The 24,791-nt window shown below is 41.8% G+C and overlaps 1 protein-coding gene across 2 annotated transcripts in view; it reads right to left on the bottom strand.

Moving 5' to 3' along the window:
- The window catches only part of RYK (receptor like tyrosine kinase), a 61,868-nt gene that overhangs the window by 20,797 nt on the left and 16,280 nt on the right, over positions 1 to 24,791 (bottom strand). Inside the window, exons 3-9 of one of the 2 annotated variants that reach the window (XM_074878005.1) lie at positions 23,550 to 23,649; positions 22,270 to 22,404; positions 19,957 to 20,013; positions 18,423 to 18,567; positions 14,609 to 14,709; positions 12,417 to 12,551; positions 7,710 to 7,796 (exon numbers count right to left, since the gene is read on the bottom strand). In XM_074878005.1, coding sequence (XP_074734106.1) covers positions 7,710 to 7,796; positions 12,417 to 12,551; positions 14,609 to 14,709; positions 18,423 to 18,567; positions 19,957 to 20,013; positions 22,270 to 22,404; positions 23,550 to 23,649 — 760 coding nt within the window. The remainder of the gene's footprint in view (positions 1 to 7,709; positions 7,797 to 12,416; positions 12,552 to 14,608; positions 14,710 to 18,422; positions 18,568 to 19,956; positions 20,014 to 22,269; positions 22,405 to 23,549; positions 23,650 to 24,791) is intronic. The other variant, XM_074878006.1, reaches the window with a different exon arrangement.

Genomic DNA, 24,791 nt, shown 5'->3' with positions numbered 1-24,791 from the left:
CCTTCCCTGTCCCTGCTGGCCACGCTAGTGCTGATACAATCCAGGATGCCATTGGCCTTCTTGGCCACCTGGGCACACTGCTGGCTCATGTTCAGCTGGCTGTCAATCAACCCCCCCAGGTCCCTCTCTGACTGGCAGCTCTCCAGCCACTCCTCCCCAAGCCTGTAGCACTGCTGGGGGTTGTTGTGGCCGAAGTGCAGCACCCGGCATTTGGCCTTAGTGAAGCTCATACAGTTGGCCTTAGCCCATCGCTCCAGCCTGGCCAGATCTCTCTGCAGAGCCTCCCTACCCTCGAGCAGATCAACACTCCCACCCAACTTGGTGTCATCTGCAAACTGACTGAGGGTGCACTCGATCCCCTCGTCTAGATCATCAATAAAGATGTTAAACACGAGTGGCCCCTTAACTTAAATACTGTACATTTAAGGCATGAACTTAAACTTATAAATAGTTTCACAAGACAGTGCTTTTAAGAATGAACTGCCCAGAAATGTAAAGTCAAATGCAATTTAAATCAGTACCTTAGGAACAACTGCATATGCTCCAGGTTGCAGTATACTATATGTCTAATAGGAAGAAGAAACCCTCCAACTTGGTTAAGGGTTTATAACAAGCTTTGTGTTATTTCACCTAACTATGCCTTTTGCTTTCCCCTGTTTTGCATAGCCTAAGTTCTCAGGATCTCTATTCCTACACCTTCTAAATGTACTAAAGAAGTTCTAAAGGGTCACCAACTTGCACTCAGCTGGGCCGTAAGCAGGCCAAAACAGCCATCACATGAAGGCAGTAACAGGTCTGCATGCTATGGACAGTTAAGTCCTACTTGTTTTAATATACAACATTTAACATCTAATAGGTTCCCTCATACCTACAACTCAACACAAACTTGCACTGCAAAGTGCGTGTTTTGACTCATCCTAGGCAGCTGCAGCCCTGAGATGTACCAGATGAATTCATGGTACGGTCCTTCGCCAAGGCTTCCATTACAGCATCATGATCCACATTGTCTATGTGGGTACGCTTTGAGCATCCCATCTCAGATTAACAATAAATAAAAATTTTAAAGAGTATAATGTTGGAGGTAGCCAAGGGTGCTGAAAATCCTTTAGTGACCTACGAGGATGTGAACAAAACTCAAGACTTTGTTAAAGTTAATAAAATGATGAAGTCTTAAGAGTTAATCTTCACTTACACTATGACTTTGTTTCCAGTGCTTTTCATGGGTGGTTTGTTTTCAAACACTCCTTCCTTGAACATAGGAAAAATTTTAAGTGGTTAGAAAAAGAAATGGAAGCAGTCAGGTTATCTTGAACAGCACGATCGGTTGTTTTTAACAGAAATGTACCTTGGCCAGAACGTACTAAATGAGTCAGGGCTCTGCACAACTCAAAACTCACTGCGTATGTTCCTGGAATAACACAATTCCATTTGTTCTGCAAAGAATTTTCTCCTTCACAGGAAAAGCACCATTAAACAATGCGTTCTTTAAATCAAAGGTGAAAGCCGTGTGTTTTCTTCCTCTTCTGACGCAAGATGATCTAGAAGATTCACAAGAAAGCCTATTTCATGCCATATAAAGGCAGAAGAGATCTGTCAATCACTGACAAGAGATGCAATACCAGCTCTGAGAAACACGCCGAGACACTTCCCGAAGTTCCGAGTGATTGGAAACCTCCTATCGGAAAGTGAAGCATTACAACCTCATAAAACAATTCTACTGTAGAGCAAGAAACACAATGAAGAACGCAAATGCCAGCTAAGTTTCTCATCTTTCTAACAAAGAACTTATTCAGGTTGTGTTGATCCACGGATTCCAATATCCCAAATATAGTCCACATAACATATTCTTGTTCTTACTGGTAATGAGACACATATCCTTAATCTTCATGCGTGTCCATTTAAAGAAAGAACGAAGGCAAATTATCCACAGAAAAGATGAAATGTGAAAACTTTTACGACAACGACTAGCAAATTAATACACAGTGAAACTGCAAACTGCAAAGAACAACTGGATGTCCAACATTAAGGATCTAGAGAAACTATGAACAAGGGAACTTTTGCCCAGGGCTTGTGATCTTTGTAAGTTATTAGAGCTTCCAGAAAGCTGTCTCTAATTTCGCCAACCGATACACATTTTTCTTTTAAGCTCTCCTCTTTGGCACAGAGCACTGCACGTAATGGAAGACTCCAGGATCCAGACATACTCTAAAGCGTTAGATGATACAGCATTAAAAAAAAAAACATTATAAATTAACGTATTTCATGAACATGCAGGTAGAAGCTTTGTCACTACCTGGGGCATGTTGCAACTTTTCTCTGGAGTGCACTACAGTTAGGTGAAAGAAAATCCTCTTCTAAGGAATCTGCAGTGAACTTCTGGCACTCGGGGATGAATTCTGCCTTCAGACTCTCTTTATAAAAGATGTGGTGTTGAGATTTCGAGAGAACTGTCTCCAACTTTTCAGTCTGATCAGTTTACAAACTATGCAACAAGTAATCACTGAATTGGCTGAAAAGTACTTCAATACTTAATGAACAGTTCAGATGAAAGACCCCAGACAAATTCTGTGGTGTAGGAAAAACTAGTCAAATAAGGGTAAACAAGCAAACTCCAACCTATTTGCCTTCTGCACTGATGTTGCTTTATTAGGATCAAACTTGCTCTTTCAGAGCCTGACCTAAGAGGTCAATCCCAGCTTGAGAAAATGGGGAATACAATACATTCCTGGAAACTAGTCTCACACACTCTCTGAATGGCCTCTTTCACTTACAGAGTTACTCAGGACAAAGGTAGGCAGGTCCAGGCTTTCTCAGTTTTTATGTATTACCGATTCCTTTAACAGCAGATCACTTCAGAAGGGAAAACAAGTACTAAGTTCAGAAAAAACAAGACTTCTTGATTTCAGTCAGCACTCTTCTGGTTTACAGTAATGCTCAACACCTTATCAGAGGGCTAGAAAACATCAGGGGAGGAAAGTGGGAAGGGCTGCTGCAGTCACTGCCATAACCAGTCAACTATCTTTGCTTTTTGATCCTTTGGGGAAAACGATCAACCCCAGGGAGAGATAAGAAGATGGCAAAGAGGCAAACTGACAAGGCTGCAAACACATTCATCTCAGAGCAGGAAATACTCAGGTCTAACTACTGTCTGATGAGCATGTCAGCCACAACATGCATCTTCTCCAGGATATGAAATGAGAAAACTGACAGCACATTCTCCACTGTCTACATTATTAGAAGTAATCCGTCTTGAAAGGTTATGGATCCTATAATACACCAACAACTGAAGGAGGAACACAAGAGATATCCATTATGATAAGCACCTGCTGTTATATCCATGGCATGACCATTCTTCACAGGTTTTTCCTAACAAGCAGTATTCAGAAACCATTGCTTGAATAGCATAATAACCCTTCTTTGACACGCTTCCTAGTACAGCAGAGGTCTTCTCCTAAAAGCCAACATACATGAGCTGCCCATGGCACAAGGAAGCCTTCCAGTCCCATATATACCGTTTGCTGGGCTTTCTTGGGCACGTCCAGTGGATAATCACTTACTCCACTAGCTTTACCTCTCTGTACAATGCAAACTTGCTCGGATCAATACAGCCTGCAGTGGTGACATCCGACACAAAGCCACATGTATGCCAGTACACGGGTGTTATTCTGCAGGGGTGAAGGTTGACATCCAGTACACAACTGCACCAACTAAGGTCACGTCTAGACAAAGTTCCCAGGTTGAAGGAGGGGATTCTGCCCCTCTACTCTGCCCTCATGAGACCTCACCTGGAGTACTGCATCCAGCTCTGGGGTCCTCAGTACAAGAAAACCATGGACCTGTTAGAGCAGGTGCAGAGAAGGGCCATGAAAACGATCTGAGTTCTGGAACACCTCTGGTATGGAGAAAGGCTGAGAGAGTTGAGGTTGTGCAGCCTGGAGAAGAAAATGCTTCAGGGAGACCTTGCTGTGGCCTTTCAGTACTTAAAGGGGGCTTATAAAAAAGACTTTTTATCACGGCCTGTAGCAACAGGACAAGGGGCAACAGTTTTAAACTAAAAGAGGGTAGATTTAAACAGGACATAAGTAATTTTTTTTTTTTTTTTCCCCCCTCCAGTGAGGGTGGTGAGACGCTGACACAAGTTGCCCAGAGAAGCTGTGGCTGCCCCCTCCCTGGAAGGGTTCAAGGCCAGGTTGGACGGGACTTTGGGCAACCTGGGCTAGTGGAAGGTGTCCCTGCCCATGGCAGGGGGTTGGACTAGATGATGTTTAAAGGTCCCTTCCAACCCAAATGATTATATGATTCTAATATGAAATTCTAGTTTGGACACAAGTATAATGATCATATTTGCCATGTCCAGGTGTTCTTCTATTGCCAATTCCATAACATAAAGCCACAGCAACTACCCTAATGTCAAAACAGCCAATGCAATGTCGTAAGTTTCTCAAGCTCTGATCCTGGTGAGAAGAGGTATTTTTTCTCTCAAGCAGGTTATTCTTCCTCACAGCATCTGCTGAGAGAAATTCAGTTCATATTTTTCAGAAAATCTGAAACACCCCACACTCCCTCCCCATTATTTTCTCTCATTCGGGGTACCACTGGATTTTATTTTATCAATTTCAGAGCACACCACTGGGTAAAACAAGACAGTTCTGGAGCAGCTCTTACTTTTCGGGGGGGATAACTTAGCTACACAGACAAAGCCTTTTTTCCTTGTTGCTTTTTCATGATCCTCAGGCTCCTTTCTTGCCTTCAGCAACAGAGATATTTAAGTCAGTTTAATAGCTCTCCTACCCATCTCGCTTTTGTGGTCCTGCCCTACTCCTGCGTTTGTGCCAAAACAGCAGTGTGTGTGTGTGGTCACAGAACGAACGAGATCAAGGAAAAAAATCTGGTTAAGAGAGAATTTTTGCAGGGTTTTTTTTTCCAAGCAGATCAAATTCCCAACTTATTACATGATCCAGCTGCACACACAGCTATCGCAGCCAGGGTACGAAGATGAAACTGCTTAATATTACCACTGCAAATGAACTGCTGTAAGGAGATGTGGGGGTGTTTACAGTTATTTTCCTAGCAACGTTCTGCTGCCCAAACCAGTATTGTTTCACTGACAAGTATCAGCAAAATCTATTATAAACTTTGTCCATATAGATCCTTTTTAAAGCTGAGAAATTCTCCACGGGCAACAATTATGTGAATATCATTACTCCCTTAAGACCATGCTCCAGTTCACCACAGCCAGCAAGTCTTCCACTCCAAAGGGAAGGGCTAGAGAAGTGAGGATGTGTGTTGCGTCAAAGATACAAACCACTGAAAGGGAGAGATGCAGCTTTAAGAGTGGATTGGAAGCCCCACTGAGGTAAAGCAGTTGGATAAGTGGTGATGGGAGGCAGCTAAATTAAGATCTGTTCTCACAAATGTTGTCTTGTCATTTAATCCAATGCTATAAAGAGTAAGTATGCCTGAGTAGTGCTGCACAGCTGTCAAACTGCACCAGCTCACAATAATTTTGGGGCTCACAAGAGCCATAGCATTTGTTGACTCTGAATCAGGGCAGAGAACCACCAAATAACACAGCAAAGGGGATCACAGATTGAGGCGACACTGGCGAATGATGCCCCAAGTTAGACTGCCTCATCACACACAGAGGAGCACCAGGCTCACGTGATACGGGGTAAGTCTTCTGGAAACTATATCAAATTAAAGCAATGTGACTCCCTGTTTGGTGGGGGGAGAGGCAACAGAAGAGGGCAGAATTCAGGAACAGTTCCTAAAATACTGGAAAGAAGCATACCTTTTTTATTATTTTTTTTTAAATAGAGGACACTCCTTTGTTTCCTGCTAGAAGTCACTACAAGAAAATACTTGCCTTTATATAAGACGACCATTACTTTTGCTAAGGCTATGACTAGCAAACACAGTTCTAGCTACCACCATCATGCTAAATGGTAGCCTCCAACATCTTCCAAAGGGGCAGTGTATCTACTCTTCAGAAGTCCTCTCTGGACTCAACAGGGAGGAAAAGTGCTACAGAATCAAAGCGTACCACCTCAGAGGCACTCCTGAAGAAATAATGGAAGTATCTTGTGATGAGAGTAACTGTCACTCTGAATCTAGGAATACTCACAAGGACATGCAAGAGAAAAGAGCAGGACAAGTGACAGCAGCAAGTCCTCACTGTTTAGCCCTCTGTGAATCCCATTAGCAGAAACACAAACAGTTGTTTCAGAGCACAGATCAAGGTCTGCTGGCTGACTCAATACTGAGACAGATTACTCACAGGTTACCCTCCTGCTGCCCACAGAGCAGTACTCACTGTCGGTACCCATCCCACCTTACAGTTTGGCCATACCATGCTGATTAGGAGGTAGGGATTTCTCAGGCAGGAAAGGAGGCTAATTTCACATTGCCTATGTTGATTACTCACAGCTGGTACCTGGCCCGTAATACTGACAAGTCAGACCTTTTTAAGTTCAACATATTTTGTTAGAGCAGCAGGTATGGTATCAGGCACTGACCTGTCTTCACTGCCAAAGCACACCATCCCACTAGGCCTATATCAAGAACAATGTGCAGGTAAAGAATGCAACAGCATCCATCCCTAACTGCCACTTCAGACCATTTCAAGAAGTAGGGACCCCTTTTCTAGCTACTTTTATTCCAAGTCAGGTTGACTAAGAAATTTCTCCCCTTGAAGTGAGCATGAATCTTCTAAAGTGGCTTTCCACATACACTTTATTATCACAAGCATCTGACTGTGAGAAACATACCAAGAATAATAGAAGGTTGCTTTCTTTAAGCAATATATTTTTCTTTAAAATGGCATGGAATAAATGGGTACCAGAAAGATTCAACAACAACAAAGTTTAGCTTCACCAATCCCCACCTTCTTTAGAATTAGTATCTTTTAAAATTACTAGCCAGGCAAAACAACTTAAGACATGTTAAAATTACTATAGAAGCCTGATTATTTTTTTTAAAGAAGTTGTAAAACGATAAACCAATAATACACCCAGCTGAAATGACAAAAATAACTGGTGAAGCAAGTACTGTACAGGGAATTCAGCAAAACTGTTGTGAGCTACTACAGAACTCTCACAATGATGAGTGAGAGGAAAGGATATATGTAGGATACATGTAATACTGTTTTCATCTATACTTACCTTGTTGTTTCTTAAGTCTACCTATCATGACTTAAATCACTCCAACAGCATATTTCTTGAACAAAGCTGCTGTATTTGTATAAATTAAGTTCTAAATGATAATTCTCATGCTTTGGTAGCAAAGTTTAAGGACGGCAGAAACTATGCCCTATCTTTTGTACAGCCACGCATGTTTGTAACAGATTTTTCAGAGGCACTGCAGGTGCCTTTTTCAGCAATTTGCAGGGGAAAAAGCTGTGGATGGAAAGAACAGTGACATGCTAGGGGGAAAAACACAAATATAATTTTTACTTAGAAGAATAATAAGCGAAAGTATTCAAGACGTAATAACTGAAGGCACTGGTGGAGAACACATGCATTTTTCTTCCATATAAGATTTCTGTTCTCTCTGGCTGAAGGCAGCATCCAAACTGCTTTTGCTTTTTAAGCAGTAGCCATTTGCATATTTTGGGGAAGAGGGGTTGTTTTTAAAGACAGATTGGATACACTCAGCATGCATCATAATCCAAACAACTGGACACAAACCCACTCCTTTATGTAAACACATACCTTTAACAGTTTTGACAAAAACTTGTTTCTCTTTACTGGGGTCTTTTTCTTCTATTAGAATCCCATGGAAAATGCGCCCAAATGTGCCTGTGAAGAGAACATACAATTAATAAGTATTATGTGGTTAAAATACACTGATAACATTAACAGAATTTAGTATGTCTTAAGAAAATACTACCTCAAAATGCATCAGCCACAGCAGAAAGTTAGGAACAACAGCAGTTAAAACGGAAGTCCTGAATGCCCTATTAAGTCAACAATATATAACCCAGCCACCTCTCCAGCATGAGGTAGATTCAGAACTATATGCACTAAATGCTGAAAGGTTTAGATGACTAAAATTTAGGGGGACAAGTGCTAGAGTGAATTAATGATAGCAGAGGAATCCGGTTATCATCCAGTATCAATACTGATGATGGGTTTATTTGTGGCAGTTTAGTCAGTCAGCTGCACTAAAAACCTCTAGCTTCATCCTTTTCTCATTCAGCCAGTCTAGAACTCTCCAGTCAAAACATTTCTCACAAAGATTAAATTCTTTTGGAAATGTTCACAGGGCAATACTGGTTTCAGCGAACCAGTACACATGGAACCGTTTGGAAAAAAAAAACCCAACAGTACCACATTACTCAAATGTTTCACCTCAGCTGGAAGGTGTTGGGTTTGTTTGGGGTTTTTTTCCAGACTCTCCAACATTTTTCCATTCACAAAATTTTTAACATACCATTGCATGAAGAGGAGATACACTGAACAGCTGGAGTAAGAGCAATTGCAGCGTGGTAACGCACACAGAATTAACTTTTTATACAACTCAGGTGGGCAATTCTTTTCTGTAACACCTCCTCCGTGGCACCAATGCGTGCATCATCTTCATGCAGTCTATTTATACATTACATCCCTTTCCCATTGATTTGCCCTGTCTGATTAGGCTGAAAGATCTTTGATAGGATTGCCTTAGCCTGGTTGTACATCTCCTGGCATGAAGTGTAGGTCTCATTTGGTTTCTAAATACTTAACAGGGACGGTGCAACATTTCCATCACCTGCCCTGGGACTGCAAAGTAAACCCTGCAAGACAGGGGTCATCTCACTAAGAAGTAGTTTAATTAAGGAGACTACAAGGCAGCATGAATTATTTAACTTTAGCAAACTAAAACCCTTCTATCCTGGTTCTTGAAGACACCAAGAAAGTGCCTTCAATATATTTTCAATATATAGATACATGTAAAAGTCAAAGGGAAGATAGCATCTTGTACTTGTCAATCTTTGATTGACAGCTGGCTGAACATGAGCCAGCAGTGTGCCCAGGTGGCCAAGAAGGCCAATGGCATCCTGGCGTGTATCAGCACTAGCGTGGCCAGCAGGGACAGGGAAGGGATCTTATCCCTGTACTCGGCACTGGTGAGGCCGCCCCTCGATGAGTGGGTTCAGTTTTGGGCCCCTCCCTCCAAAAAGGCCATTGAATGACTCGAGCGTGTCCAGAGAAGGGCAACGGAGCTGGTGCAGGGTCTGGAGCACAGGTCTGATGGGGAGCGGCTGAGGGAACTGGGGGGGTTTAGTCTGGAGAAGAGGAGGCTGAGGGGAGACCTCATGGCCCTCTACAACTCCCTGAAAGGAGGGTGCAGAGAGGGGGGATGAGTCTCTTTAACCAAGTAACAAGTGATAGGACAAGAGGGAATGGCCTCAAGTTGCACCAGGGAAGGTTTAGACTAGATGTCAGGAAGTATTTCTTTACAGAACAGGTTATTAGGCAGTGGAATGGATTGTCCAGGGAGATGGAGTCCCCATCCCTGGAGGTGTTTAAGAGTAGGGTCGACATAGCGCTGAGAGATATGGTGTAGATGGGAACTGGCAGTGTTAGGTTAATGGTTGGACTAGATGATCTTCAAGGTCCTTTCCAACCTAGTTGATTCTGTGATTCTGTACTGAAACATGGTATCAGGCTATCTAAGTGTAAATGCTGGAATTAAAGAGACTGGGGAAGCATGTAAAAACAGTTATGACTAGAACGTAATTTTCATGCAATCCAATATCTGGACACAGTAGGACCATAACACAGCACGCCTGTGTGGTCCAGTTTGGGATTTTGTTGTTTTGGTGGTGGGTTTTTGTTGGTTTTTGGCTTTTTTTTTTTTTTTTCCTAATAGTACCCTGAAAGACTCCTATCTTAGCAAGAATTTTATATCACTGGTGTGCTATAACATTTAGCAACAGCACTGTGCACATGCTATTTCTGCCTCACTCTCCTCTGAGCTTTTTACAGATTATGGTGTTTGTATTCCAGACTGGACATCTAAGCCATTTCTCTGCTTCACCAGAAAATGGTAAAGGTCCACTTACTGTTCATATCTGTTCCATTTGCTAAAGCACAGCTATTCCACTAGAAACTTTTTTTTAGGACACCTACATTTTTGTCTTATATCCAGTACAATATGAGCTTGAAGCAGATTCAGAATCAGGTGCTGCACAAGCCCAGCAATACAAAAGGTCCCTACAGATGCCTCTGCGCACTTTCAGACCTGCTGCTTTACATTTTTCAACTGGTTACACCACAGCAGAGCCATAATCTCCTAAATTATTAAAATGTTCAAATAGATTAAGTTATGGAAGCTACTTCACAGAATCACAGAATCATCCAGGTTGGAAGGGACCTTGAAGATCATCTAGTCCAACTGTTAACCCAGCACTGACAGATCCCAACTACACCATATCCTTAAGTGCCATGTCAACCCGCCTCTTGAACACCTCCAGGGATGGGGACTCCACCACCTCCCTGGGCAGCCCATTCCAACACCCAACAACCTGTTCTGTAAAGAAATACTTCCTAAGAGCCAGCCTAAACCTTCCCTGGGGCAACTTGAGGCCATTACCTCTTGCCCTCTCACTTGTTACTTGGTTAAAGAGACTCATCCCCCCTCTCTGCACCCTCCTTTCAGGGAGTTGTAGAGGGCCATGAGGTCTCCCCTCAGCCTCCTCTTCTCCAGACTAAACCCCCCCAGTTCCCTCAGCCGCTCCCCATCAGACCTGTGCTCCAGACCCTGCACCAGCTCCGTTGCCCTTCTCTGGACACGCTTGAGTCATTCAATGGCCTTTTTGGAGGGAGGGGCCCAAAACTGAACCCACTCATCGAGGGGCGGCCTCACCAGTGCCGAGTACAGGGGCAAGATCCCTTCCCTGTCCCTGCTGGCCACGCTGGTGCTGATACAAGCCAGGATGCCATTGGCCTTCTTGGCCACCTGGGCACACTGCTGGCTCATGTTCAGCCGGCTGTCAATCAACACCCCCAGGTCCCTCTCTGACTGGCAGCTCTCCAGCCACTCCTCCCCAAGCCTGTAGCGCTGCTGGGGGTTGTTGTGGCCCAAGTGCAGCACCCGGCATTTGGCCTTATTAAAACTCCTACAGTTGGCCTTCGCCCATCGCTCCATATGAGCTTATAATCAATCTCTGGCCAAGATCTGTAAAATATATTTCAGTTCCCTCAGCAGCACTTAAGAATTCTTGGAAGTTTTATGCAGGTGTTTCTATTCACTTCTTCCCCTCTGAAGCTCTTTTGTTCTTAGATGACAGAGGCTCACCTCTGCTACAATCCTGAACTAAAACTGATGATCGATCATCAGGATCTGTCTTCTAGTCCTCTAACTCTTGAAGGTTTTAACAGACTCAGACAACTGCTGGAGGCCAAGAAACAAGACCCCAGTATTAACCGGGTCCACACTGCATTCAGCAGCTGTTTAAGCTGCATCTCGCAGAACAGGGCAGCTCTGTCACTCCGTGCTGAACACCTGAAGCGTAGCTGCGGCACTGAGTCACTTCCAGTCATCGGATGACTCCTAACATCAGAGCTACGGGCAACAGACAGTACAAAGGAACACAAAGCACATCCCGCATGCAAAGGAAGCTCCACTGGAGTGGAGCACAAAGCTAGCTCCTTAGAGATTTAGAGGCATACATTAAATGGGGAGTGTTAGCATCATCCCATTGTTCTTCGACAGTAATGCAAAGCATTTAGCAGTTCTCCTTCCAAAGGATGAGTATCTCAGATCTCCAGCTTTGAAAAGTTTGATTTCTCATAAGGCTCAGCGAACACAGACTTGAAGTTGCAGCAGTAAAGAATATTGACAAAAACCCCTAAATATTTAAGCCTATTTCCCAAATTCAATATCAACAATGTTGTGCATGAACACTTCCAAAGTAAACATTAAACAAGACAAAAGAATCAGGTAATCTCTGAATTTTTCATATCAGAGCTGTACATGCTGCATCTGCTGATCAGATTTCCAAATCAGAAGCTATCAAATTGAGACAATGAGCTTAGACAATGGAGGTTTCTGCAGGCTTTGGGTTTTTTTTGTTTTGATTTTTTTTTTAGTCAAGAGAAGCTCTCTGCAGTAACTTACAGAAGTGTTTGCCACTTGCAGCCCCAACTGATTACCTCATTCCTGAGCCATCTAACCCCTTCCTTTAAAGCACCAGATTAAGACAGACAAGCTGAATGATTTACTGAGCATGGTTAGTTGCTCCCCTGTATCAATGAATTCTAGAAACTGCTTTCCCCACACCCCAAATGCAAACATTCATCATTCTTCTCCTCCACCAAAGTCACGAAGATCAGAAACGTCATCCATGATTAATTTCAGAAAACAAATCTAGCTATAAAAATATACATATACACCATGTTGTAACCAACAAGTGTCCCGAGTCCTATAAATACCTTCTTGGAGCACATCTTTTAGAGTTATCCTCTCCCTGGAGATGGCTATGTCCTTCACTTTAGCTTTTGCTTCCATTAGAGTGACACTTTTAAGATCATTCTTCTCTATCCGTAACGTAGGATAACCTGAGGAGCCAGCAGAGCCAAACAAACCAATATAAATACCCTTATAACAAGAACACAAGCACATTGCTTCACCTCAGCACCACCTGCAGGTATAAAGACACGCAAGCAGCGCGTACTTAAAAAGATATGTATTAATCTTAAAAAGATTATAGTATTAAACAACAAAAAACACAAGAGAATCACGTGAATATAATAATCTGCGGGGAAAAAAATCACACAGGAATTCTCTATAGTGTCGTGCAATCAGGTCTCATTATTAACACCTAGTAAACAAAACTTCTTACGTACTGAAGCTGATTAACACCTCACTGCACTTCCCTGACAAGGAAATAAAGACCAGTCGAAGACTGTCAGAAGCCTTGTTGGAGTGAGGAAGATGCCTTACCCCAGCAGGATGTAACCAAAACTACCAGTGCCCTCTTCTGGCCCTTCTAGACATCTAGGTGCACTAATACAGTCAGAAAGCACTGAATGTTTTTGTACAAGTTTATAAATGAGAAAAATCTTGTGAATTACTTTGATTTTTTTTTTCTTAAATTTAAGTGTTACTGAAAATAAAGTTAGTACAGCTGTGGAAGGACTAAGAATGTTCTTTCTTTTTATTTCATGCATCCAGTCTTTCTTCTTCTTACATTCATTTTCACTATTTTCTGTGCTACCAGGGGTGTCCCAAAACAGGTAAGAGACATTTTGAAACAACAAGGACTGAACACAGCAAACAGGTGCCATTTAGCCATCATGGCTACCACCCTTGTCAAGGTGAGGAGGGTTTAATCATTATGGGCTTGGTCCTCTCCCCTTCTGCCAGAGGCTCAGTGATGAGTTTCCAGGGGTCATACTCAAATTAACCAAATGGTGTGACTTAGAGGGCCAACCTAAAACCCTGAGGTTGATAGGACATCAACAGCACAACGTGATCAGGGCTAAGAGATGGAAAATAAAAAGACTGGGGAAGGACTTTGGGTGGCAAGGGGGGAAAACCAGCCCAAGAATCAGTCGCATGCTAAGGTCTCTTCCAAACTCTATGGAAGGAAGTGGGGTTTTTTTTATATTACTTATTTTTAAATTAATGTTTCTAGTAAATAAATTTTAAAGAGAGCTCTGTGCAAGGGAAATATGAACTCAGATGACAAAAAAAATCCTTTTTTTTTTTTTAGGGAGATTTCAGAACATTTTCAGTATATTTCAGAAGAAAGCCAAAACTTTCCCAAAGTTGCAGTTCAATCTTAGGTAAACACCTGCTTCCACACATGGGGAGGAAACAGGAAAACACAGTAGGGCTGAACAGTAATCATGACATCTCTGCAGTGCTCCCTCATGAATTGGGATGGTCAACATCACTACTAAGTGCAATCAAAAGACAATGGGAGACTTTTGGTCTTATTAGTTGCTTAAAAAAAAAAATCAAGTCATTAATCATTATTAACACCACCCTTCCTTTTAATTCACTGTTTTTTTAACTATTTCATGTTCTTTCAAGCAAAGCTGTAAACAGTAAGAGATCAGGAATATATCACCCTTGCAAAGCTTTTTCCCCGCCCCGTTCATTTCCATTGCAGATTGCAGCAACAAGGTGAAAAGATTAACATAATCATCAGTAACACACAACATCACTTGTTTTGGTCTCCACTCAGTAACTGATCCCAGGGCTAGGTGGGTACCTCCACTTGCTGTTGTTATCTCTTCCAGCTCTATACCACCCTCTGCTTGAACTGCCTAAGGCAGCTTCTTTCCAGTGTTAAGAAAACAGATGCTTCACAGATACCAGTGAAGCCTTTCTGGCTGACTGATCTACGCGCAGGGAGAATATCCCATGGCACATAACACAGTTATCATGCTCATATGATGACACCTGGGCCCCTGTACTTAAGGAGGCCTCGATCTCAACTATGGCATGGCTGGATAAAACCACACACCACATGAACTCAAGAGGCAAACAGAGCCAGGAGAGTATTCATGCTCTTCTCTTGTACTTGATACTAAATTGGTGTGACCCCTATCACCAAATACTCCAGCTGTGACCAAGAGGGTCTGTTGCAAGGGTCTGTAATTAGATTAACACTTACTGGTTACTGGCGTTGCATTGTTTGGCGTGTCAGCTCGCAAGTACTGTGTCGTCTGTGTGGAAGGTTGGGATAAACCTTGCGAGCTACTGCTGTCACTAATGCTGTTTTAAAACAAAATGGACATGAACATGACTGCTTGCCACAGTAATAAATTCAAAATTAACTTATCAAAGTTAAAACCAGAAGATTTTGCAAGCTAGACTTTGAAAGAATGGCATTTTTAAAGTCTCTCACCCATTAAAATGTATTTTAGGTAACTCAAAAAATCTTAGCACTTCTGTCCTTTAAGTGTGAACAACCTCCTATTTGTTTTGCAGGATTTGCTCTGTTCTCCAGTACTTTTTTTTCCCACTTTCAAAAAATCAAGGTGACAAAACGTGTGTTGCAAAAAGCACCCCATCATACCAGAAACAAAAAAACCTATTATATTCCAGAGATGACTTGCATGCATTTCTTTCATGGTACCAAGAGTTTGAAAGCAGTAAGCAGCCTGAGACAAACAGAGAGGCACCTGTAACACCCTGCAAAACTTAACTAGCTTTTTCAGCCAGAGGGATCTCATCTTGTTTGCTCTGGGCATGCCAGCTGCTAGCTCTATCTGCTGCCCTTTACCCGTGCTGGAGATTCCCTACTTCACGGTTGCAAATGGTTGTATGTCCTGTATCACTGTACCCATCTCTGCTCTCTTTTACAGACCCAACTGCCCTAGTCTAACTTTGTCATTGCTCTCCCTAACGATACTTGTTGCCCCTTCCAGAGCCACCTACAATGTGCTTTTGGGATATTTTTTGGGTAGAAGGACCATAGCTGAACATAGTATTCAAGAGACAGGCAAACCACAGCTACATTACTAGTTCAGATGGCAGGGCCGGAAGAAGCTTTTTTTTGATCCCCAAACACACCAAACACCCCCCTGCTTTTTTGAAACTCAAAAGCTTCTCCACTTCTGCTGACTGTATCGGGAGAACAAATTGCTTTTGGATATAACCCTGTGCCTTGCTGAATAATCAACATCCCATTTACTTCTTGGGCTGCTATTGAGCACTGACCAAGCAGTGCTAGCCATCCTGGTAGGATTTTCAGACACGCTTGGTGATGCTCTCAAGGACCACTGTTAGCTTTGAAGTAAGACTTTCTTTAAAAAAAAGAAAGCCAAGTCAACTATTCCTCATCATACCGTAATCAGAGATGCACACGCTGAATTTTTTCTTTACAACAGAATCTACTAATTCTCACAATAAAAACATCAGGCTTACTGATTTATAGCTGCCTTCAATCTCTCTCTGGAAACCCTTTTTTTAAGTTATTCCCACATTCACTGCCTTTCAGGTATAGGGTTCCAGCACAGTTTTTAGCATGAGGTTAAAAGCCACAGTTGGTAGTCTAGCTACTCCACTTTAACTTCCTTGAGAGTTTCTGAATGAATATTCTCTGGTGCTGGCAACTTATTACTGCTTATTATTACTGCGTATTTTAACTGTTCGCACTATTGCCTCTACAAGCTGCTTCATTATGATCCACTCTCCAGCGAGTTCCCTGGGAAGAAGCATCCTGGCATGGTCACTGAATTAAACACTGATGCAGCCCTTGCATTTTGTTTTCCTGCTATGGCTGGAAACTCCTTTTGTAACCTGATCACCTACTAGCCCTACAGATTTCTTTGGCTGGCTTCCTGCTGCAGGCAAGTTTGAAAAAGGAATTATTCATTTTATGCCTGTTGCAAGTTTGAAAAACTACCTTTCTGGTTAGCTTCATTCTGTTTTTTAGGTTTAACTTGCTCAGGTTTATGGGCTTTCTTAGTTTTCTCACTTGCATACTATGTCAGCTTTTTGAACGATGCCTCCTTGCTTTTAATAACCTCCATTATCCTGCTGTTAAGCCATGCCAACTTTCTCTGGCACTTTTTCAAGTGCCTTCGATAGGAGATAGGCAAGCATTTGCTCTGAACTTTCAATACAGTGTTCTTAAACAGTCCATGTGCAGCCTGTAAACTCAGCTGCCTGGTTTTCGCTTCTATTTAACAACATTCCTCATTTTTATTTAGTTCTGGTTTTTGAATTTAAGAACAACAGCAGTGGGTTTTTCAGCCTCTGTTGCTCCTGGGAGGTCGTTAACCCTAATGACATTATCTTCGATTCAGAACCCCTTTAGAGCAATGTTTTGGGCTTGTTATTCAAAACAAAAATCAGGAGTTGTTTCTTCTCTCACGAGTTCCTTGACTGGTTGCTACATTAAACAGTCACCAATCATATGTAATGCTAGTGCATAGTAACACTGCGGCTAAATTATAACACTGAACCGGTTTCTCCACCGAGCACTGAAACATCACCTCGCAGTCTCTTTGCTGGCTCCTATGCACAGTGCCCATTCTGAAAACAAAACTCCGCAGATCCTCATTTTCAGACACATTTTGCCTCTGTTACATCTTTGCTATGACACTAGTTGACCACAGCTCTTACCCAGGAGCCCATCCAAGGTTTGGTCAGGTCAGGCACCTTTGGGCTCAAAAAACACATGGCTCTCTGAAGAACTAAATCCCACTATCTGCACAAACTTCGCAGAAATTTATCAGGCGGCCATATACTGATTTAGAGCAAATTCTTTAATGCCTGCAAATTACAGAGTATTAACATTAGATGAATTTTTAGCTTGTATCTCCACAGAAATCAAATACAATGGAGTGGATGAAAGGACATTTAATCACACCGCTAGGCTGAGACACTCTCAAAAAACTCATAGATGACACCGCTTTCACATTCTATAAAATGAAATACTTTTCCCTTCTGAATTAAAACAAGCTGCACATCCTTTAACACCTGCTATTGGTTAAAACTCTCAGTAGACCATTAGGCACAAATGAATTGAGGAAAGCTGACAAGTTATTTGGTTAGATAATCAGGCCTTCGGAAACCTTTACTACTTACTACACTGACACCCCCCCAAAAATCAAGTGGTCTGGGGACACCAGAGGTAAGTGGCAGGAAGAAAAACAAAGATGAATGGATAGAGAGAAAGATGAAGACATAGAGCTACTCCGAGAGTGCAGGCAGGAGCAGAAACAGTTCAAGATACCCTTTCAGCAGGGGTGACCACCCACAGGCCCAACTGTTTTCCAAAGTATTCAGTTTCAAAACTGCCTGCTTCTGGACAGTTGCGTCTGATGCAGCTTGTTCACAGCCTCAGCAGAGCCTCAGTCCACCTGCTTTTTCAGCCTCCTTTCCACCTCAGTGTTTAATCCCCACTCAGCTGACTGTATTGCCCTTGGGTTCACATTACAAGAACTTTTTGCACACATGTGCCAGTTCGGCTTTTCTGGATTGAAAATACATTTGGGAGCGCGCTACGTTTTCAGCTTTATATCCAACCAGTTGTAATCCCCAAACTTTACCCTAAGGCCAAAGTGAATACTGGCAAATCAATCAAAATAGAGAAAACTGAAATTCAATCTCCTGTAGAAGTCAGTAAAAAACAAGTATTTTCAGTGTGCCCAAGTATCTATCAAATTTTTCTTCAATCCTGACAATCCCTATAGATCTGATTCTGTCCATGTTTCCCCGTTGCATCCTCCGCACAACTATTCTGGCAAAAACCCAACAGCCACAACCATCCCACCCCATAAACAGCAGAGCACCTGCAACTGCTGCCTTTCTGCAGTACAGCACTTACCACAACTCTACACAGGTAGTAATTGCTGCAGCTTGACATCAAGAGCACAAATTGCAAGCTACTCCAGAGTGCTTGTTTTAAGACCAGAACTCCCACAAATCTGAGTAAACAGGTCACAAAAACGCACCTATAAAGCTTGAATACATACCTGTCATCCAACTCTATCCTTTTCATGCTGTGGAGATGCAAGACAGCTAATATTATTGCCACCAGGAATATAACAGCACAGCACACGCCTACACTGATATAAAACACACGGGTAGAAGTGGTGGGAGCTGCATTTACAGGATCGACTGAAACAGAAAGGTGAAAAGTTACTGAACCTCTCAAAAAAAACCCCAAACTGAAAACAAAGAAAAAACCAAACAAACCCCACAACAAGTGACACTTTGTTAGTTCCCAGCAGGCTGACCTGTCAACAGGGCAGTCTGCTGTCCCCGGCCTTGCCCCCAGTGCCCTGTCACCCAGGCCCAGCAGCAGCAGGGAGCAGGAGCCAGCCTGCAGCAGCAGACCATGGTAACCACACAAGAGTGGGCACCACAGTTCCTGCTGCAGCAAAGCAGGGCGGGGCCCAGGAAGCCACTCAATGTCTCCACTTATTTACTGGGACAAAAGGACGGTTCCTAATGAAGGATAAAAGCTAGCCAGGAACCTCCTAAAATGGTCTAGCTGGTCCTGCTGTTTCTACCTCACACAACCCTCCTCCGTGGCTCCCATGGAGCCCCAACGCAGTAAGTGGCAGAGACTTGCTAGGTGGGGCTGGAAGAGCAGGACTCACCAATGAATGATATTTATATATCATTTATATACCATTTATGTATCATTGGACATACCAATACAGCAAATAAAATGAGGCTAACACCTAGGTGCAGTATGATGGTGGTGCTTACTGACTGAAAGTGCCAGAGCACACAACTTCAGCTTCTCCTCCTGATTTTAGGGTGTGATGGATTATGGCCCCCCTGACCTGAATCTTAACGCCAGCAGTGTTAATGGGGCAGTTAATCCTCTTCCTCAAAAGAATCTCAACTGCAGTGAGTTTTAGAGCAAAATTCTGCAGCAGAGGGCTGTCTGCTGGGCTGGCCTTCAGCCGATGCTAAGCAGCAACATGGGCAGAGGGACTGGAGGCAGGAAGAGGCAGTAGCCCTAGCCAATCTCCAGTTTTAAATCATACATCATGGAGAACAATTGCCCCGGAAGAGACAGCAGGTGGTAGAGAGAAAACTGAGGAATGCGCTCCACTGCTTTCCAAAAGCATTTTGGAAGAAACGTTTACATTCTGGGTACTGCAAAGGCTGAGCACAGTCAGTCGATGATATTTCTAGCCAGAATAGGAGTAAGAAAAACTACCTCATTCTATTCATTCAATACTGACAAGTTAAAACATCAAACCAGACAGGTCCTGAAGTCAAGAAAATAGACCAGAGTCATGTACAAAAACCAGAGCCCCTAAGATGTGATTAAAAAAAGTTGTTAGGAGACTTGGACTAGTTTTTTTTTTTCCTTTTCTCTAGTATATATTCCCAGTTAAAATAATTAATTACAAAAAGCCCCACTAAAATACTGGGTATAGTAGACTACACGGGGAGTGTTTTCATAGGGAAAGCTGTGGAAACAGAAAGAACATCACAAGTTTTTCATTTTTTACACCTGAAGTAAGTTGTACACTCAGAACTACTTACAGATAGCCTTGCTGCTATTTTTATCAGATGTTGGAGATTTTACTTCTGGTTCAAGCTCTAAACAAATGAGAGAAAACCATTAGGTTTGGTATATATTTATTATCGTAGCCCTTCACAGGAAGTCAACTGTTTCATTTGTGGAAAAACAAATCTGCTTTTCTGAATAGGTGAGCTGACTCAAGGACTATAGTTATCTCTCAATTGCCATTTTAAATACCTTACCACTGTATAGTAAGAATCACGCTTAAGACACATGGGTCAGATATATTTCACCACTGATACACGTCTGTTGAGGCCGTGCTTGAACCCACTGAATCTACCTACCTCAAAAAGCCCTCTGGTTTCTCCACCAGAGTCCAAAGCAGCAGACAGTAGAAAGAGGAGGTGCAGAGTATGAGACTGTATGCTAAGACACTAAACAAAGACCTCACAGAATCGGTTACTACAGGATAGAAAATAATTTCTTGAATGTTCAATCAATACTACCCTGAACTTTTGGAAGAAATTCTGGCTCCAGTCTAATGCTACTCAGCCTAGGAAGAAGTTAGAGATGCAGCCATAAGCACTGTACCTTCTCAGCTGATGCTACAGTCATAAGTGTTTTAAAACTGAAGAATGAAAAAGGTAACACCTATTTAAATACTCATAAATATGGAACAAAAGGTGCAATGACAATACTCAGGCTCGTGTGTGAAAGTAGTCTTTTAGAAAGGGGATAAATCATCACTAAGCTTACTATGAGTCTGGTCACTAAACCATGGGAACAGGCTGTGGAGATAGCTTCAGATGAAGCTCACTGAGGACTCGTGCAGCTGAAGCAATATAATGGATTTCTGTGGCTGCAAAGGCACAGTCCCACTGGCACATCCCCCTTCCTTCTCCCAGCTGTGACGAGCTGCTTCCTCCCCAGCACAACTCATTCTGACTCCTTGGTAAGCCAGTTCAGCCTGATAAACTTGTCAAAAAGTAATCCAGGAGATGGGAAGGGAAAAATCTGAGATTTCTTTTTTCTTTTTAGACTTTAGGAGGAACTATTACAAATGCCTTGAGCAAAACCACTTGCAAGTTCCTGCATAGTTTTAACTTATGCACTAAATTAAACCAGAAATCCCCGGATGCTCTATACCAAGCAACACACATCCAAAAAAAAAAAAGTCATTGACATTTATATGAACCCACAGAAACATGACCTTTGTTAGAATCACTTCTGCATAATTTAGGAAGTGGCTCTCTCTCACACACCCAGATAACTATGTGGTGCCTATGGAAACCTCCTCTGCACATTCAGCAGCTCAATGAGCCATGAATGCATAAGCAGTGCTGACTTCCCCCAACTCAGAACATTTGAAAAAGTACCTAGGAAAACATAAAATAAAGGTAAAAACGTCAACATTATCAGACCTCCATTTTCACTAGAAAGAATACACTTCGAATTAAGAATGATCTTCCCATAACATCAATGCAAGGAACACAAGTATCACAACATTAGGTACCAAGCAGCCACACTAGCTCTTTCACCCACACCTTCCAGAAGTTCATCCTTAGACATTCATACCCAAGAGGAGTGACAAACTCCCCCCTGAAAAGCCAGCCGCTGTCCTCAAAGGCTCCAAATAAACTGAAGATTCAGGAGGAGCACGTAAATAAAGAGGTGGCCATCCTCAAACGCTGCCTGAGAACAGGACACCACAGCCATTTTTTAAGGAGGGTGCAGTTCTTGGGCATAATTTTCTCCTGATGCCTGTGAAAATACTTCTAGGAAGCAGCAATAGGAGATGGGAACAATCCAAGAAGAAATTGTGCTTGCAGATCCCCGAGTCAAAACACAGAAGAGTTGATCTGGGATTTCTGAAGTTTGCATTATCTACCAAGATCATTCAGTATTCCGTGTCTGAAAGACTAACACCTGCTTACACTCACTAAATAGCCAGTTTTAAGTTTATCACAATTTGTAAACTAAGTAAATTTTGTTGGCAATTCTTGGAACAATTTGCATATTTAGAGTGCTGCGGTTTTGAGGAAACTAGTTTCTTCCTTCCAAGCACAGAGAAAATGCTTTTGCTATTTACGTAAAGACGTCAGTCAATGCAGCAGAACACTAGGGGAATTTGTTCATCCTTCAGCTTCTGCTTTTACTAAAGGTCCCCATTCATCCCTGAAAGGCAAAATTTTACCTGGTTTCTTCCTGTCCTCTCTAACATTCACTCTTGGGAACTGTTACTCATGTCCTGGATCATATACCTTCCCACTCTTTTTTTCCTATCATACGTTTAACACTAAAACCTTTTTAATAATTGAAACTTAAGGTCTTACTTTTGTAGCACATTTTCCTTCGTTTGAAATTTAAAACTGTGATGTTTTTCGATGAATTTATTGTCAAGTTGAGCTGCATTAGTATTGTGACCTCAGAGTCGAGTCTGCCAGTGCAGGAGAGTTCAACACGAAACACTGCAAATGGACAAATACAATTACATTACAATTAAGTTTGAGCACTTTTCAGATGTTGTAGCGAAACAACAGTTAAATGATAAGGGTCTTTTTAAATAAAGTACATTTTTAGAGAACTTGCTATTAAGAAATGCTATTTTATTCTTCATGCCTTGTAATTTAAAGCATTAAAGGGCCTAGCTTTTAAATTATGTGCATTATATTAAAAGTTTACAGATTACTAAAACTGTATTTGTGGATAAATGACCATTAGCCATCCATTAGCTTTGGAGTTAAAGTGCTGTCACAAGAGAAACCTCCATTATCACAGAAACCCAGGAAAATTTAGTTTTTCTCATTGCTTTTTCAAATGCTATGAAGGTTTGCTTTTTTCACAACCATTAAGTTTAAATATTTTGGTCTCTGCAAATCTGACTGGAATCAAAGCTTAAACTAATATGACAGTATTTACTTTCTAGTTTATATACCAGTAGTATTTATGCCATCAGAGCAGACACAACAAGTCTAATTCACCAGTGTCTGCTTTCACAAAAGTGGTACACAACCAAAGCATCACATATATTTTATTGCTCCTTGAGTTACAGAGCACAAGACAGTGAGGAACCATACTTGAACAAGCATGAATGATGATCATTTGCACATTTCCTGAAACAAATGCAATTGTTTCTAGTATAAATTCTATGGAGGAGCTAGTATATATTCAAAATAGTTTTCACAGTTTTAAGCTTACCATAAACACTTTAGTGTGTTAACAACTCCCACACATCTTGAAATGTCATCTCTGTAGGCTAGAGAAATTAAAAGGCGTGGATTTTAAAATCCATGCAATTTGTTAATTATTATTGTTGAAAGAGAATGGGAACCTTGTGTGTGTATATATACATAAAAAATGTCATGTTTCCTTTCCTCTATCCTCCACTAAACAAGGGGAAAAAATATTACTCTCAGACTAATAGTCTCAGTCTATAATACCCTTTTAGCAACGTCATAACTGTTGCAGAAAGCCTGTAAAGATAATATGTTTAATAGAGAAAAATTGCACTCTTACACAACACTACACACATTTTGGAAAAAAACAAAATACCACCAGAAAGCGTTCTTAGTATCAGCACTAGCTGTGCACTTTCAGCGGGAGGGGAGTTTACCTGAAAGTGTTCGAGGAACTTCTCCTTGTAGAGAAATGTTGGCCTGGGGCATAGCCATAGCCATGGGATTATCTACCTGAAATCCCAGTTTATACTCAACCTGTAACAACAGTCGGGAGATGGAAAACACGTAAGAAATCTCTACAGCAGTAAAAAGAAATGCTACATAACTTTCCATAATTTTTCTTGAAATTAAGAAACCTGTATCTTATTTTCAAAGAATGCCAGTGATTTTAAGTGCCCAAATTCAAAGTTTTGTATATGAAGTCTAAATATCACACTTCTGTGAAAGTTCAAATTAAGAAAGCCAAAATAGAAGCCACTCCTGAAATCATTCTTGAAAATCTGGGGCAGAATTTAAAGTTCTGTATTAAAAAAAAACACCACAAACCTCACCTGCTTGATACTTTTCAACTTACTTGTTCAAAAGCCAGTTTGTTAAAACCATAGGAATTCAAAAAATTCCCCCGTCTCTAGTCAATTTTATGAACTACACAGCCAAAATTGCTTACAAACAGTTTATTCAGCTATAGTCAAGATTTTGTTTCCACTTCTGAATTAATATTTGCAGAATCACCTTCTAAGAAATACAGGACCTATTGTAACTGAGTCATAAGCTCCTGTTGGAAATTCATCCTATCCCTCCCCGCTCAGCTGAATGAATTTGGTTTGACTTTGTTTGCACCATTAGTTTCTTTTTTTTTCCCCCCTTTCTAAAACATAATAGGATGCATTTATGTAATCAATTTATTTTTCAGTAAAGATGCCAAGGGTAGAAACATAACCCAGTTTCTGAGTTCCTATAAACTGCACTACACCCACCCTATAAAGTTAGCACAGAAGATGCCAAGTGGTGCAGTCACGGTAATGGAAGCAGGGCTACACAAACTCAAAAATTCCTATTCAAAATTCACACACAGGCTCAAGGAAACTCAGGGTAGGGACAGTGATGCAGGTAGCTCATGGCTGAAGTTGTAGCAAGGAAACTCATTCAAAGGTGCTACTCAAATGGCAATTGACTGAACTGCCTGTGAAGGTGGAATACGGTATCAGGTAGAAGGGCTGGCTGGCACTCTACCCAATACCATTGCAGGCCAAAATTCACATCTCTCTAAGAAGTTACACTTCAAAGGCAAGAACACTGGCAGAAGGAATCTTCAGAAATTGCACTGGTGGAGTTGTTGAATATTACTCTTCCTACTGCAGTCTTTCCTACTTAAGGACAGAAGAACAACCATCACT

This window comes from Strix uralensis, chromosome 9, assembly GCF_047716275.1.
Source record: "Strix uralensis isolate ZFMK-TIS-50842 chromosome 9, bStrUra1, whole genome shotgun sequence".
In the NCBI taxonomy this organism is placed as follows: Eukaryota; Metazoa; Chordata; class Aves; order Strigiformes; family Strigidae; genus Strix; species Strix uralensis.
Note: the sequence above shows the minus strand (reverse complement) of the source record. Positions and strands in the feature narration are given on the sequence as shown.